The 14,716-nt window shown below is 40.1% G+C and overlaps 1 protein-coding gene across 1 annotated transcript in view; it reads left to right on the forward strand.

The window, feature by feature from the left end:
* The window catches only part of ENOX1 (ecto-NOX disulfide-thiol exchanger 1), a gene marked incomplete at its 3' end in the record, with an annotated part of 137,633 nt that overhangs the window by 113,323 nt on the left and 9,594 nt on the right, over positions 1-14,716 (forward strand). Inside the window, exons 9-10 of the mRNA XM_079549340.1 lie at positions 112-219; positions 3,493-3,549. Of these exons, the coding sequence (XP_079405466.1) occupies positions 112-219; positions 3,493-3,549 (165 nt within the window). The remainder of the gene's footprint in view (positions 1-111; positions 220-3,492; positions 3,550-14,716) is intronic.

A 14,716-nucleotide genomic window follows, 5' to 3' on the forward strand; every position in this document is an offset into this window, starting at 1 on the left:
TGTAGGAGCAAGCTGCAAAGCGTTGTTTGAAATGAGGATTTATCAAACTGAAGGTTTAATACTGCTTTGGATCCAGATAGTGCTAACCAGGACCTTCTTTTGTTTGTACAGCAATTGCTGAGCATCCAGGAAGAATTAAATAACAAAAAATCAGAGCTGGAGCAAGCCAAGGAAGAGCAAACGCATACACAAGCAATGCTTAAAGTACTGCAGGAACAGGTGAGTGCTTCTGGTGGGAGAAAAATACTGTTTTAGGCATGCTAAGGGGATGGAGGAGTCATGGCTTTGCCTCCAAAATCCATAGGTGCCTGACCACTGACTGTGCTGTAAGCAAGACACGACCTTATGTCATGTCCACGTGTCTGCTCTGATTAGCATTTGTGAAAGCAGCCAGAGCTGACATAGAGTTTAAGGGAACAGAGTGAAAATGGACCCTTATTTTATGCCATCCAGTAGTGAATTTACATCTTGAATAGCATTTCCACTTACTTTGTTCAACATAGATGTCAGTGAAGTGTATTTTCACTCCAATAAAAAATGGAGAGTTAAATATGCCTGAAAAGCTCTTTCAACACTAGTATTAAAGACAGAGAGCTTGTCATCTCCTGTGTCACTCATGCAGATATCATGAACTTATCCTAATGGCATTAAAAATAGTAGTTCAACAATGCACTTGAAAAGCAAATAGCTGTAAATCTAGTTCTTTTTCTTAGCTTTCTTTCATACTGCGGTGTTCTGTGCCACTGAGAAGTCTGTTAATACTGTTATTATATAAGCAAGGTAAGATGGGCAGTTCCACAGCAGAAGGAAAATCTGGAGCTGGATTTGTAAAACTGGAGATGAAGCAGTGCAGGCACTGTGTGCAGGCACGGTTTGCACAAAATGAATGTGTTGTGTATAAACCACACAGCACAGACACACTGAAATCACAGATCCCTACCTGTGCCTGCATAGGAACAGTCTCTGTTGTGAGATGTATTTTTGTCCTTTCTACGTGAGCTTAAAGCTAAAATATTTTGTGACTTGGTCATGATATGCAGTTTAAACACAGTGGGTTCTGAACTGCCTTGATGGCAGAGATTCAGCAGGTTCTCATGAGTAAGAGTTTTCACCTTGTATGTGTGCATATGTCAAACATTTAAACATTTAATCTACATATCAGGACAAGTAAATTATGTGTATTTCAGATTTTTTTAATGCTCATTATGAAAGCTCTGACATTGTTCCACACCTAACAATTTTATTTGAATACATCTTACGAGCAATATATTCTGTAAACTAATAATTTACATTCTGGAAAAATATTAAAGCTTTTATTTTCAGATATACATCCGAAGCACTTATTGTTACAAAGATAACCTTCTAAATGAGAACTGATGTGTGCTAGAAAAAGCCCTGGGGAAGAATGGATTGGGTAACAACAGCATCTTTACAAACACTACTAGAATCTACTAGATCTCTTGAGCTAATTGCTTCTCATTTACATTCCTACATGGCATTTGAGGTACAGCATTATAAAATGCTCCCCAAAATAATAACAAAATTGAATGGCGTTATTTTATCTTGGTAGCAATTAAATTCTGCTGAAACATTCAGGAATATCTTATAATCTGAAGCTCCAGTACGGACCGTAGGGACCACCAGGGCAGGCTTTTAAATCTCTGCAGACTCCTACTAATTGCGAATCAAATGTGCGCTCATGCTAGGCAGACAGACGAAACAGTTGCTGGAAAAAAGGCACAATGGATCTACATTTCTCTTGAGCATTAGCTGAAATATGCCTAGGGCTAAGGCTGTAAGTAGCCAGAATTCCTAAAGAGAGCTGCACAGCCAGTGTGCTTCTCCAACAACCCTGAATCATTTCCAAAATTTTCCAGAATAGCAAGAGCCCTAGCAGTAATGACCCCCACTTGCCAAGGCCCACAGCTTTCCTTTACAAGTACCACAGCTCATCTGTGTGTTCTTCCAACAATGAGTGTTAAAAATCATATGGCAGGGTCAAGTTAACACAAACATTTCTTTAAAAAACACACAGTGCTCTGCTCCTGCCTCAATTGCATTAATCTTTTTTCATGATATGTTTGCTAACATCTGTGTTTTCATCTCAGACATCCTGCTGACAAACGTCCTGTTTGCTTGTGCACCAGGCTGCATGACTGTAGCAAAAGGCTACAAGTGTCCTTTGTACCACTTTCTTCCCTCTCTTTCAGGACTGGTTTAGTGGCTCACACCGCCTTGCATCATGAGGTATACAACAGGTCATGGCCATTTGCCTTAATTGTCAGATTAGCAACTGTGAGAAGGGACTGATCCATGGCTAGCTTTAGCTGTTGCTACCAGATAGCAAAAAGATGATAGGAGTAACGTTGCAATCATACCATGGTGGTAGTTGCCCAAGGCTGCTGTGTCAGACACCTAATCAAAACATAACAATGTCCATATTCACCTGGATTTTAAGTCCCACTGCCATTCAATGTCACAACTGTATCATCAGCAGTTAAATTCATTCCAAATTCTTTGGAAAAAAAAACAGATGGACACGAAGAGGAAAGATCTATTGACTGATTCCCATTTTCCCCCTTCCCCAAGTACCTACTTTGAATTAGGCTGGAAAAAATACATCACTTTTCAAATGGTGCTGACAGCTTCCTCTAAGAGTACAAACCTCCATGGTTCACAGGCTCAGGAGAGCCGTAGTGTCTTCTCAATCACGGGATGAATGATTATATATTCACTGTGGCTCAGGACATGAGCTAGGACCCTCCTTAAATCTCTCAGGAATGACTTTTCCAATCACCCATGTAATCCCAGATTTCCCCACAAAAGCCAGTTCAGGAGGAAAAAATGTTGTGGACCAGGTCATAAATTTGAAATTGGCAGCATTTCCTCGATTCTTCTTGCCAGTGGTTAAATAAAAGAGATGTACTTCCCTTCACTTCCTTTTCCATCATACCCAGGAGCCATGTCAGTTATTTATATGCATCCTCATGAAGGAAAAATACAGTCAGTAGCATTTTTTGGCATCTTAAACAGCTCAAAATATATCATTCAAAAGTAATCATTAGCAAAACACTATTTAGCTGGTGGCAACTTGCAAATGTTGTAAAGTTTAAACTAATAGGGACAAGAATGGGAAATGAAATCATTTGTTATTCCTGAGAGCCAATTCTGCACACTTTTTATGCCTTGAAACTACTTTCTAATCTTATTATTTAAAAAATAATGACCCAGTCTTATTATTTTCCTTTCTTCTTCTTCTTTTTTTTTTTTTGGCCAACCTATCAAGCCTTAAGTATGTGGGTTTCAAAATGGTTTGAGCAAAATCTCATTAGAATTATATGCTCCATCTGTTTTTCTCATTGGAAGCTTCATAAAACACTCCTTCAAATAAATCAAAGATAACTGTGTGAAATACTCAAGTAATGTGCTTGTTTTGTTCTGTTTTGTGTTTTTTTTTTGTTGTTGTTTGTTTGTTTTGTTTACTCTTTGCAGTTAAAAAGCGCCAAGGAATTAGCAGAAATCAATGGGCATGATGAATCTCAGGCAAATGTAGGTACAGCTATATATGTATAGATTTAGAGATGTATATGCATGCTTATGGTCTCACATTTTTCTGTTTATGTCTTAAGCCTGATAGAATGGCTGAGTGATTTGCACATCATGTTTGAAGTGGCTGTTTTTTCCTGAAGCCACAGGTTCAAATCCCAGCAAACTTCATTTCGAGGTAGATAAATTGAGTTCCATGCAATTGACTTTGTGGGATTTATTTGAATGAGACTTTAACAACCAATGTCCTAGTTGTTATGTGTAGGTGTTAAAGATACCATGGAAACGACTGCAGAAGGGCTTCACCTTACTCTCCTGTCCAGGATTACTCAACCAACAGAGTTATGCTGTTTGTCTCTGTGGCTGGCACCTCGCAGCTGAGCAAGTTTGGCCGTATTTCAGTTCTGAGTGAGGCCATTCATGTACATGTATAATTTGAAAACAGCTAATTTGCACAAAAATGGCTGTAGTAATTCATTGAGTCATTATTTTGTCCAAAATTATTAAAGGACTTGCTAAGGTCGTGGTTTTTAAAACCGACTGCCAAAAAAAACAAACACGCTCTTATTGTTCCCTTAATGACTGTTGTCAAAACAGCAATTTGTATAAGGGGAGAGGAAATAAAGGAAAACTTTTCCTGCTATATTCGTAATCCAAACCATGCAGCTCTGGGTTTTGTCATAAACGAAAAAATTAAAACTGATTATACATGATATCTTCAACCCAGTCACAAGAACAGGTCTGAACACTTAATATATTTTAGCATCTATTTTAGTCAATATTTTCTCTAATGGCACAGCCAGGAAAGCAGTTTTCTTTTCAATCTGAATGGAACTCTCAATTTTTTGAGCTGCTTTGTGATAAGGGAATGTTGTGCTTCTTTTCTAATCCATCCCCAAATCTCATTCCTTGCGGCCTGTTTCCGCAGTGAAGCCAATAGAGCCTCACAGCTCTCAGCATTTGCACAGGAGACATTCAATATTGTCTGATAGCTCCAACAAATCTGCAGCCGCAGTCTGTCTGCACAGCGTCTCGTTGTCCCTTGGAAAGACTCTGTTTGCAAACCCAAATAAAGACATTAATCCGCTGATGATCTTGAAATGCTCACATTTGCTTCCTAAAAACTTTTATCTGTTCAAACAGCTGCTTTTAAATTTCCTAAGGGAATCTAGAAACTTTCCAAAGGAACTTGAACCCCTCTTCAAAAATGTGCATGAAGCAGTGTTTCACCAGATTGAAATGTTTTAAGGGAAAATTTCCAAGATACTTCAACTTTTATCCTTCTGATCCACATAAAGCAGAATCACAGAATCATCGAGGTTGGAAAAGACCTCCAGGATCATCCAGTGCAACCATCCACCTACTACCAATATTTCCCCACTAAACCATGTCCCTCAGTACAGAAGAGCATGGAAGATATATTTTTATATAATATATAGGTTTAAATAACATTAAAATAAGATGTTTTTGTTCTGTAAAGAGAGGGTTTCAGTAGATTCATTCCTGGAATTTAAAACAAAATATTGCAGAATCTTTGGTTAATGGTATATTGTTCAAAATTTAATATTCTGTTCTAGTTTTTAATTGGAGGAGTTGTGCCTGAGTTTTGCTCTGTTTTCTCCTCCTCTTTTCTGTCATCTCTTCCCATGATGACCACACAGCAATATTAGATTCTTCAGAAAAGAAGTCAATACCTAAATTAATGCTGATGAGGTAAATTAGATGAGTACAATTACTAGGTCCCAATTACAGCCACGTAATCAGCAATGATGCCACTAAGAGATCCAAGATGGCACAGCAGCACAGATAGAAATGGAGAGCTAAAGGAACATAATGCATGTTAGAGCATTTGTGACATTAGTGAACTTTGTAAACCAGAAGTTGAGGCACTTATGAAACAAGTGTCCTTTATATTGAATGTGTAGAGCACGGGTTTTGTGCCTTGCAGGTTGTCTCTCCGCATCTACTCTCAGCAGACGTCCTGGCTGCCTTTGGCCAGTGTGTCAATCTGGGATGATCAAAGAGAAAAAGGCCTGGTGGCTCCTGCGTGGCTGTTAGTGAATTGTGATGCATATAATGGGATTAGGATATATTTGTTACAGTTGACAGGTTGAATTCAGCAAATGAAATACCTTTACATGAAGAGCAATGGTGGTAGGTGTTGGTAAGGAAAAATGACAGTGTATGTCGATACACAGAACACAATCTAATCTTCACACTGTGGCATATTTAGGTTTCTCTGCAGAAAGCCAAGCTCCTAAAAAGGAGAATAAGAAACTCAAGACATGTTGCATACACATAAAAAAATTCCCATTATAATGTTAAAAGTTTATCGCCTCCGGTCCTGTGGCTTTCTGCTGATGGCACTGGTCTGCATTATATTTTACATTAAAAATACATTGGTTTTTAGGGTAAAATCTGAAAATATCTTTCCTAGGAAAAACAGATACAGATGAAAAATGTATACTTATACCAAAGCTGGCATTTTTTTAATGTTTCAGTTATGTCAGATCATCCTGAAATAAAAGTGAGGAGCTGGATTCTTTGGGAAACATAACAGTATGCCTCCTGAAATGTGCCCCATATGTAAAACATGCAGAACTTTACTTTTTTTTTGCCCTCGCTTTAGTCAGGAGAATTAAGCACAGCTAATTCAGAAGCTGGAGCAATGGCAATGTTACCCTTCTTGCCATGACAGTTCACAAAGCACAAAGCTGGGGGGACAGGAAGCAGAAATGAGTGCTTTGCAGGTATGGCAGTTATTTCTAGAAAGCACAGCCATCTCAACAGGGTCTGTAAACAGTTACAAGGATGTTTCACGTGTGACTTACCAGTCGTATGTGGTACTATTTGTTCCGGCTGTTGTCCCTTCCTAACTACAGCCTATGGTCTGTAGGAAAGGCCAGGTGCCAGGCTCAGGTGGTTCTTGGAGCAAAAGAACCTACCGCTGATAGAGTCCTTAGCACCCAGCACTTCCAGAGGGGCAGTCACAGAGCATTCATTTCCTCCAGCCCTGCAGTCAGGAAAAGATTGCTTCTTGCTTCTAATCTGTACTTTTAATTTCCTCCTCATTGCTGCATATAATGCTGTTTAATTCACATCTCTGTCTTAACTGAAAATAATGGCCAACATACAATCATAATTTCAGATGCAATCCTCTTCCAGGATATGTGCTCTTGGGACCTGATTAGTCCCAATGTGAAAAAAAGAAAAGTCCTGCACAGGATGTGTGCTTGAGAAGAGAGCATTTTGCAACCTGAAAATATTCATCTCATGTTTTGTGTTTCATGTAAATGTCATTTTATTCTTCCACTGTTTCTGTGATTTCATTGTCTTTCTACAGAGGATCTTCTGTTAAGGGCAGTGCTGTACTTTAACTGAAGACCTCCTTTTTATTCACTTGCTGTGTTCAGCATAACATGCAAATACAGTTACACAGCCTTGGTGAATATATCAGGAAAGTTTGACCTCCATGGTATCTTTCTATTCTTAGTAGTGAACAAGAGGTTTTGAACGTGAAACTTAACTTAGATCTGGATGATTTTTTTTTCCAGAATTTGTCTTCCTCCCTTGACAGCTAAATGTCTTTTCTTAGATGGAGAATAACTCCTGTGAATATCTCCCACCCCTTGTAAAAGTACAATGAAATGGCAGTCAAGAGTACCAGCCCTTCACGTTCAAACCAAAGCAAGGGATGGGTCATGGTCATAAGAAGCATTTTGAATGCTTGGATTTAAATTGCATGGTAAAATCCTGACTCTCTTGTAGTCAATATTTAAATACCTCTCAAATTCAATAAGCCAGGATTTCACCAGAAGACTTCTAGGATCATAACTTCATTATAAGCAGGTTATAATACAATATATATGTTGTTTTATACAAGGGCAAAGGTGATCTCGCCACAAGTTTTTTAACAGATTTTTTTTTTTTTTCCATTTTGAGTTTCATTGCTTGAACAAAGTAATGACTTTGGCCTCATTCATCTGTGACCTTCTAGTTAGCATCTCCAGAAAGTTGGATGCAATATTTTGTGGGTTTGTCTCCAGACATGGAATCAATAATATTAAGTAAGGATGCATTTTTCGATTTGAATGCTCGAAGCTATTACTGGAGCGTTTCTCAAGTTCAACCAAGCATCTTACATTTGATGTTGATTCTTCCTTTAATTTTTTCTCCCTGTATCTGCTTTTCAAGCAATTACCAGACAATCCTTATCTCTGAGGAGGAGTATACCCAGGGTGAAATGTTTCAACCATTTTACTAAATTGCTCACTTTATGCTACAGTGGAAGTGATGTTATTTTTAACTACAGCCTAGTCTTCTCTTTTCACACTTAGTGGGTTAATCACTGATGATCTTCACCAAAGATACAATATACCTCTTAAATAAGGCTCAAATTTGTGGCCAGCTGGGCCAAGATCTAGAAAGTTAATTCCCCTTAGTTTTGGGGGAAGTCTGTTAATTTCACTGAACTTCTCAGAGTTCATGTGCTCACCAGGCAGACCTTTAATGGAAATACCCAAGATACATGCTGTGAGCATCCCATGTCAGTATATATGTTAGTACACATCTGCTATAGGATGGGGCACCTTGATGCTGTTTGTGTGTCTGCCTCACACTGAGTGTGATGAAAAGAGACCTCGAACACAGGCAGAGGAGAGGCAGCTAGAGGAGACCAAGGCATGCTTGAATTGTCCCAATGTCTCAGGACTATGGGACAACAGCTGGTCACCTTTATTGATGAGGATCCCAAGAAAGTGGCGGCTGATGTTTTTGCTTCACTTCTTAGTGGGTGCCACAGTAATCTCCTGGACAACCCTCTCTTCGGAAGGCTTATCTTCACAGAAAACACAAACTTGAGATTAAAAACGTTCTCTATAGCACTAATATAAAAGCAATTTGGTACTAAAATTGTAGGCCAGGAAACCTTAGTGCAGGGTTTGCATGTGGCAGGAAATTGTGTGCACTTGTTTTCTACCCAAGCTTCCCAAGCAACTGCTTGGGGTTTGTATGCTGTGCACCTCAGTCCCAGCAAGCTGAGGTGGGTCAGCAAGTAGCTGCTTCAGCTCTGCTGGGACTCTCTGTCCTTGTGGTCTTGTGGTCAGCAATTCTGCAGCGCACAGGAATGAGTGGGCACTGCAAAATGTGCAGTGATGACAGCTGAGTGCATTAAAGGAGAGTGGGAAGAGGGTCCTGGCAGCCTTTACGTGCCTAGAAAGATGGGGGCTTCATCCTCTGCTTGAAGTTGTGGCTCTGCCCTCTCCAGCCTCTCTGTTGTAACTGCTCCCCTTTGCAAGGGGACTGCACTCAGTCAACTAATTCATTTAAAGAATGCAGTTAATTGTCTGAAGAGAGCAATCAAGAGTAACTGTGCTGCTCTGGGATGAGAATAACCCCCTGAGGAGAGGGAGATTTGATTTCTCATTATGGGTATGCAATGTTGTTAGATGATGTAAGGACTCGGTGTCCTGAATGCAGAGAGACCCCAGCTGTCCCCAGGCATTAGAGACCTCAATTATTGCCTGTATTCCTATTCTTCTGTCATGATGGGGCTAGGACAACAGGGTGAAGAATGGCTGTCTCTTGTCCTTGCCCGCTTTTTTCTATTCCAGGCGTTTATTTGTAGCCCTTCCATCACTCATTTCCTCTCATTTCCTTCAATTTAAGGCATGTAGATTATGATAAATTCAAGCAGCTAGGACCATTTGCAGATCAGCAGCTTTTCTACTTACCACAGGAATGAGGAATGACCACCTAGTTAATTCAATACCATGAGGGTTGAAAAATAACAGGACTGTGTTATCCTCAGCCCTCAGAAGTTCTCGCACACTGATCAAGGCTTCCCAAATTTACCCTTCGCTGCCCCAGCCCTGATTTGGTGTGTTAGAAAATGGCAATTAAGTTTAATTAGAACAGTGCAGATCTCTCTGCTGACTGAATAACTGTCTCTGCACTTTCAGGTATGATCCAACACTATGGGGAAGCAAAATGCTACAGTAGATTGAAGAGCATTCAGATACAGAATCATCGAATCATAGAACGGTTTGGATTGGAAGAGACCTTTAAGATCATTTAGTTCCAAGCCCCTGCTGTAGGCAGGGACACCTCCCTCCAGACCAGGTTGCTCAAAGCCCCATCCAGCCTGGCCTTGAATGCTTCCAGGGAGGGGGCATCCACAGCCTCTCTGGGCAACCTGTTCCAGTGTCTCACCACCCTCACGTAAAAAATTTCTTTCTAGTATCTAGTCTAAATCTATCTTCAAATGCACGGTTTGAGCTGCTTGAAGCTGAGCTTTCACAAATAACCCCTTTATTAATATGTAGCAAGAAATCACTGTCCCTAGCTGGAAGTGTCAGAGCAGCAAGTCCCTTTCTTTTGGAGCAAACACCCATCATCTGAGGGAGAAAAAAAGAGAACTCTGAAACACAATGATAAAACCCATTCAGCCACCCACTCAGCAAATCAAAAAAGTTTTTTGACTTCATATTTTACATGAGCTCCACAGGGAGACAGTTCTTCAATGCCCAGAGCTACCTGACATTTTAATAATATCTGATCATTATGTACAGTCTTTCATCCCAAAGCATTTTTCCCTAGTATTTATACAGGCATCATCCCATCATTTCTAGTGAGTAAATGAATAATGTTCTGCCTTACGCATATGCAGCTGTGCACTTAACCCATGCTGCACACAAGATAGATTGGCTTGTTATCACAGAACTTGGGCTCCCCCACAACCATTCTAAGGATGAGGATGATGCGCCCCCTCTCTGCTTCAGCCACAAGGTGGAAGCTAGTGATGAGTTGTGTACCCCAAGGTCTATCTTGTCTCCCTCATCTCTGCCCTTGTGAAGCTCCATCTAGAGTACTGCATCCAAGTCCCAGTACAAGAAGGATTTGGAGTGGGTCAAGAGGAGGCCACAAAGGTGATCAGAGGCCTGGGTCACCTCTTCTATGAAGATAGGCTAAAGGAGTTGAACTTATTCAGCCTGCAGAAGAGAAAGCTCCAGTGAAACCTTATTGCAGCCCTCCAATACTTGAAGCAGGAGGGAGACCAACATTTTTTGTGGTCTGACAGTGATAGAAAGAGGGGGAATGGTTTTAACTTTAAAAAAAAAAAAGAGAGAGAGAGAGAAGAGAGGGGGATATTTGGATTATCTATTAGGAGGAAATTCTTTCCTCAGAGAGTGGTGAGGCACTGGCACAAGTTTTCCAGAGGAGCTGTGGACGCCCCATTCCTGGAGGCCAGGTTGGATGGTTCCTGGGCAGCTTGTTCTAGTGACTGGTAGCCCTGCCCACAGCAGAGGGGATGGAACTGGATGGCCTTTAAAGTCCCTTCCAACCCAAGCTGTTCTGTGATTCTGTCACGCTATCATTTACAAACGGAGATTCCTATGAATATGGGTGTTGCCCTGTTGCCCTGTGTTTTAAGTTATCTAAAATTACTGTCTTTCAAATCCAGACCGTGGTGAAAGTCTGTTCACTCTAATAAATCATGTGCATTGTTTTGGTTTTCCCCCAGTTATTTTCTTTTATTTCCTTTTATTTCAACAAAAACATTCTCTAAATGATTCACCATCCTGGAAGGAAAGTGAATTGCCTTTTTATTTTCCTTTTTAGTTTTTTTTTTTTTTCTTCTTTGTTTTTCTCTGTATTAATTTTAATTTAGTAGTGATTGCTGGAATGATATCTGTGTTAAAGAACTTTTTAACAGAAGTTCTCAGTCTCAAGTAAATACAAAGCATCCTCCCTTACAATGCTGTCAGTGGTGCTGGTGGGTAGGTAATGCTTTCATTCAGCCAACCACTGGTTTGCTCCAATTCCCTATTGCAAAGTGTGCACAATTACAATTACCTTTTCCCTTGCAAAACAACCACCTTCACACTGCATGAAACATCTGTGTTAAGTCATCAGGAACCTACACATAAATCCAACTTTAGAAAATGAAGCAACCTGATCATGCTTTTAGAAATAGGCATGAAGTAAGTTTCATATTAGTCATCCATATTTTGCATATGAACATTCCTATAAAATAGATATGCTCAAATACAATGAGGACAATATGAAGACATAGTTTCTGTGAAAAAAAAAAGCATTTTTGCATTATTGCTACTTGCCTAAACTCAGCAGGTGAAAGTTATAATAGTAAAAGCTTTGTAATGAAAAAGTTAAAAGGATCTCTCTGGCAAATGGGTTGGAAAAATAGGATGTCAAGAGCACCATAATACAATTAATCTTCACTCCTGAAAACATTTCTATCATCTAGGATAAATCAGACAAACTAATCTTAGATGCACAGTGCTGTGTTTCAAATGCTTCGTTTGCAAGGTCTTAAGTTTGCTGTTCTAGCTTTTCTTCATTGTTGCTCCTACGATTTTAACACCTGATAACATTTCAAATCAATTGTCAACAGTATTACTGCCAGTGTACTCTTAAATTTACTGTCGTGGTACAATTTTCTTTATTAACATATTTTAAAAGTAAATTTCCACATTAGTGTACTTTAAAGGTAATTACAGTTTGCTGTGGCTGACAAATGCAGCACTGGTTTATTACGTAGCTCAAAATAAGTTATGAAGTCTTGATCTGAGTGAATAGATGACACCTGGTCTCTATCATTTCTAATGATAAACAAGTCACAAGCACAAACTGTTACCATATTCACCAGCAGTGTAGCATATGGCAAATACATACTTCTGCATCACTAGTTAGACAGCAGTAGGATAAGGATCCCCTGAGACCCTGTGTGGAGAATAAAAAAATGAAAAACAAGAAGTTGCCAGCCTAGAGTGATGGGTTTTAATCCAGCAATGTCTAGGGGGGTAGCTTGCAAATTAGTGAGGAAACAGGTTGGGCTAATAAGAAAATGGATCAGGATGGCAAGATTAAAAGGTCCCTTGGTGAGGGTAACATGGGACAGATGGAGATCCACTTCAGATTCCCATTTACAAACATACATGGGAAACAAAGAGGAGATGGAGCACCGTGTGCTGACACAGAACTGTTGTATCATTGGGATAACTGGGACATGTGGGACAGCACATTCATCTGGGGTTTGGTGATGGATGGGAAAACAAGGCAAGCTCTTTCATTTTTCTTGTGTGAAGTTTGAATGTGTGGAGCTTGTCTGTGGAACAGGTAGCAGGCCAGCTGAAAACTGGCAAGCCTGGATCAGAGGAACCTACGTTTACCACATCCCCTGGGAAAAGATGGAGCAAGATAGCTTGGGAGTTGTTCTTCTGGGAGGAGGTTAGGAGCTCCTATCTTGCAATATGGATTTACCAGGAGTAAATCATTCTTGACCAACCTGATTGCCTCTCTGTTGAAATGGCTCTTTGCCTGAAGGGATTGCAGTCCCCCCTGACTTTTGAAGGGTTTTGGAACAAAGCATCCTACAGCATCTATATGTCCAATGTGGGATGTCTCACAGGGTGGACTCCAAGATAAAGGTCACAGCTAGGTTGCTAGCATCACTAGCACAGATGGCTAGGATCAAGGTTAACCTCTTTGCCAATCACATTGAGATATCGAATCCTCTTTGGGGACTCCTGCACAGGACAGACAATGAACAACCAGAGCAAGCTCATCAAAGGCCACCATGACAGACAGGGGCTGGAGCACTGAGCTTGTGAGGAGAGCACAAGGGAACATGTCTGGTTCTTGCCTGGAGATTATCTGTGATTATCTGAGTCATGATCACTGCCTGTGATTATACTCCCACATTTCTACACTCCTACATTTTTGCATTTGTAAAGAAATCTGATTTAAGTTAAATTTAAATAAGATTTTTCATTGTAGTTGAGCTCAAGGTGAGTTGAATAATTTTGTATTCACCATGGATCAGAGCACATACAAGACAGCACCGATTCTTGACTGACAAGCATATTAAGCTGTCAGAAGTTGTCCTGTACCTCATACTTTCATATGCCCATATATTTAAGGGCTTGACTTGATGAGCATTAAACCTAATGTAAGACTTCTATTCATTTGATTGGAAATCGAATTAGTTTCCATTCTGGTTAAAACAGCAAGATAAAATTGTCTGATGTAGGTCTGGGATACGTTTAATAAAAGACCAGTGAAGTAAACACAACTTTGCCAGACTTTAGGAGAACTGCAGGTAAATGAAAGTAAAATTGCTAGCTCTTTGTGTCACAGGTTAGCTTCTACTCCTCTCTGCAGTGGAAACCTGCACATCCATCAATAAGTAGAATCTGGACAATCTGTTCTGAAATCTCAGCTTGTGTTCTGTGGACTCAGAGGAGGCAAACTTGCCTTTCAAGAGCTTAAAGACTGCAGATTCAGTACCATGTGTGTGGGTTTTTCTTCTATCAAAACCATAAAATTGCATTTCGTTTTGAAGCTTATAGCATCTCTCTGCCTTGCTGTTAATAGCTTGCAAGATTTTTGCTTGTGTATCAGACATACAACTTTTTCTCCTACTTGGAAATCCTCTGGCTGATGAGAAATTGTTGTGTATCCCATACATTCAGTGTGTGTCTGCTGTGTCCAGCATATAGTAATCCTTCCTTCTGCCACTGCTCTAAACACAGATAACTTGCTTTGTACAAACTTCAGCATGACCTATAAACTCATCCAGATTTTTTAACATGTCCTTCAGAAGGCTAATATTATTCTTACCTCCCTACTACAAAAATCTATGGAATTCCATATACTGCAACAAAGGAAATTAGGTCTTTGAATACAATCTGCAGTCATCATTCCCCCTGGGATTAATGGTAATCATCAAACAGCTGGATTACCCAGTATCTCAGCTCTTGGGATATTTACATCCTGATCACATGCCAGGTGTCTTCAATGTCACATTCATTAAATTCTATATGCTGCCTTTCAAACAGAGTCTTGAACAATAGGTGAAGTAGATGTGCACTTTTGCAGGAGTGGCTTCCAGGTGGGCCAGCTGTCCTGCTCAGCCCTTGAGCAGTGTTTATGCAGAATGGCAAGTCTACTCTTCCCTCCATTTTTAGAGATCCTGCCTGGCAGATGTTCTGTGGTTCACAGATGGCTAAAAAGAACTATTTTTGCTAAGGATAGAACCCCACTACATCTCCTGCTCTTCAGGACTTCTGCATCTTCCTCTGGTGGTGTAGCTCTCTCAGGAATACCTCTCTCATTCGCTTACGTCTATGCACATCTTCCAGCTGCACTG

This window comes from Tetrao urogallus, assembly GCF_951394365.1.
Source record: "Tetrao urogallus genome assembly, chromosome: 1".
NCBI classification, from domain to species: domain Eukaryota; kingdom Metazoa; phylum Chordata; class Aves; order Galliformes; family Phasianidae; genus Tetrao; species Tetrao urogallus.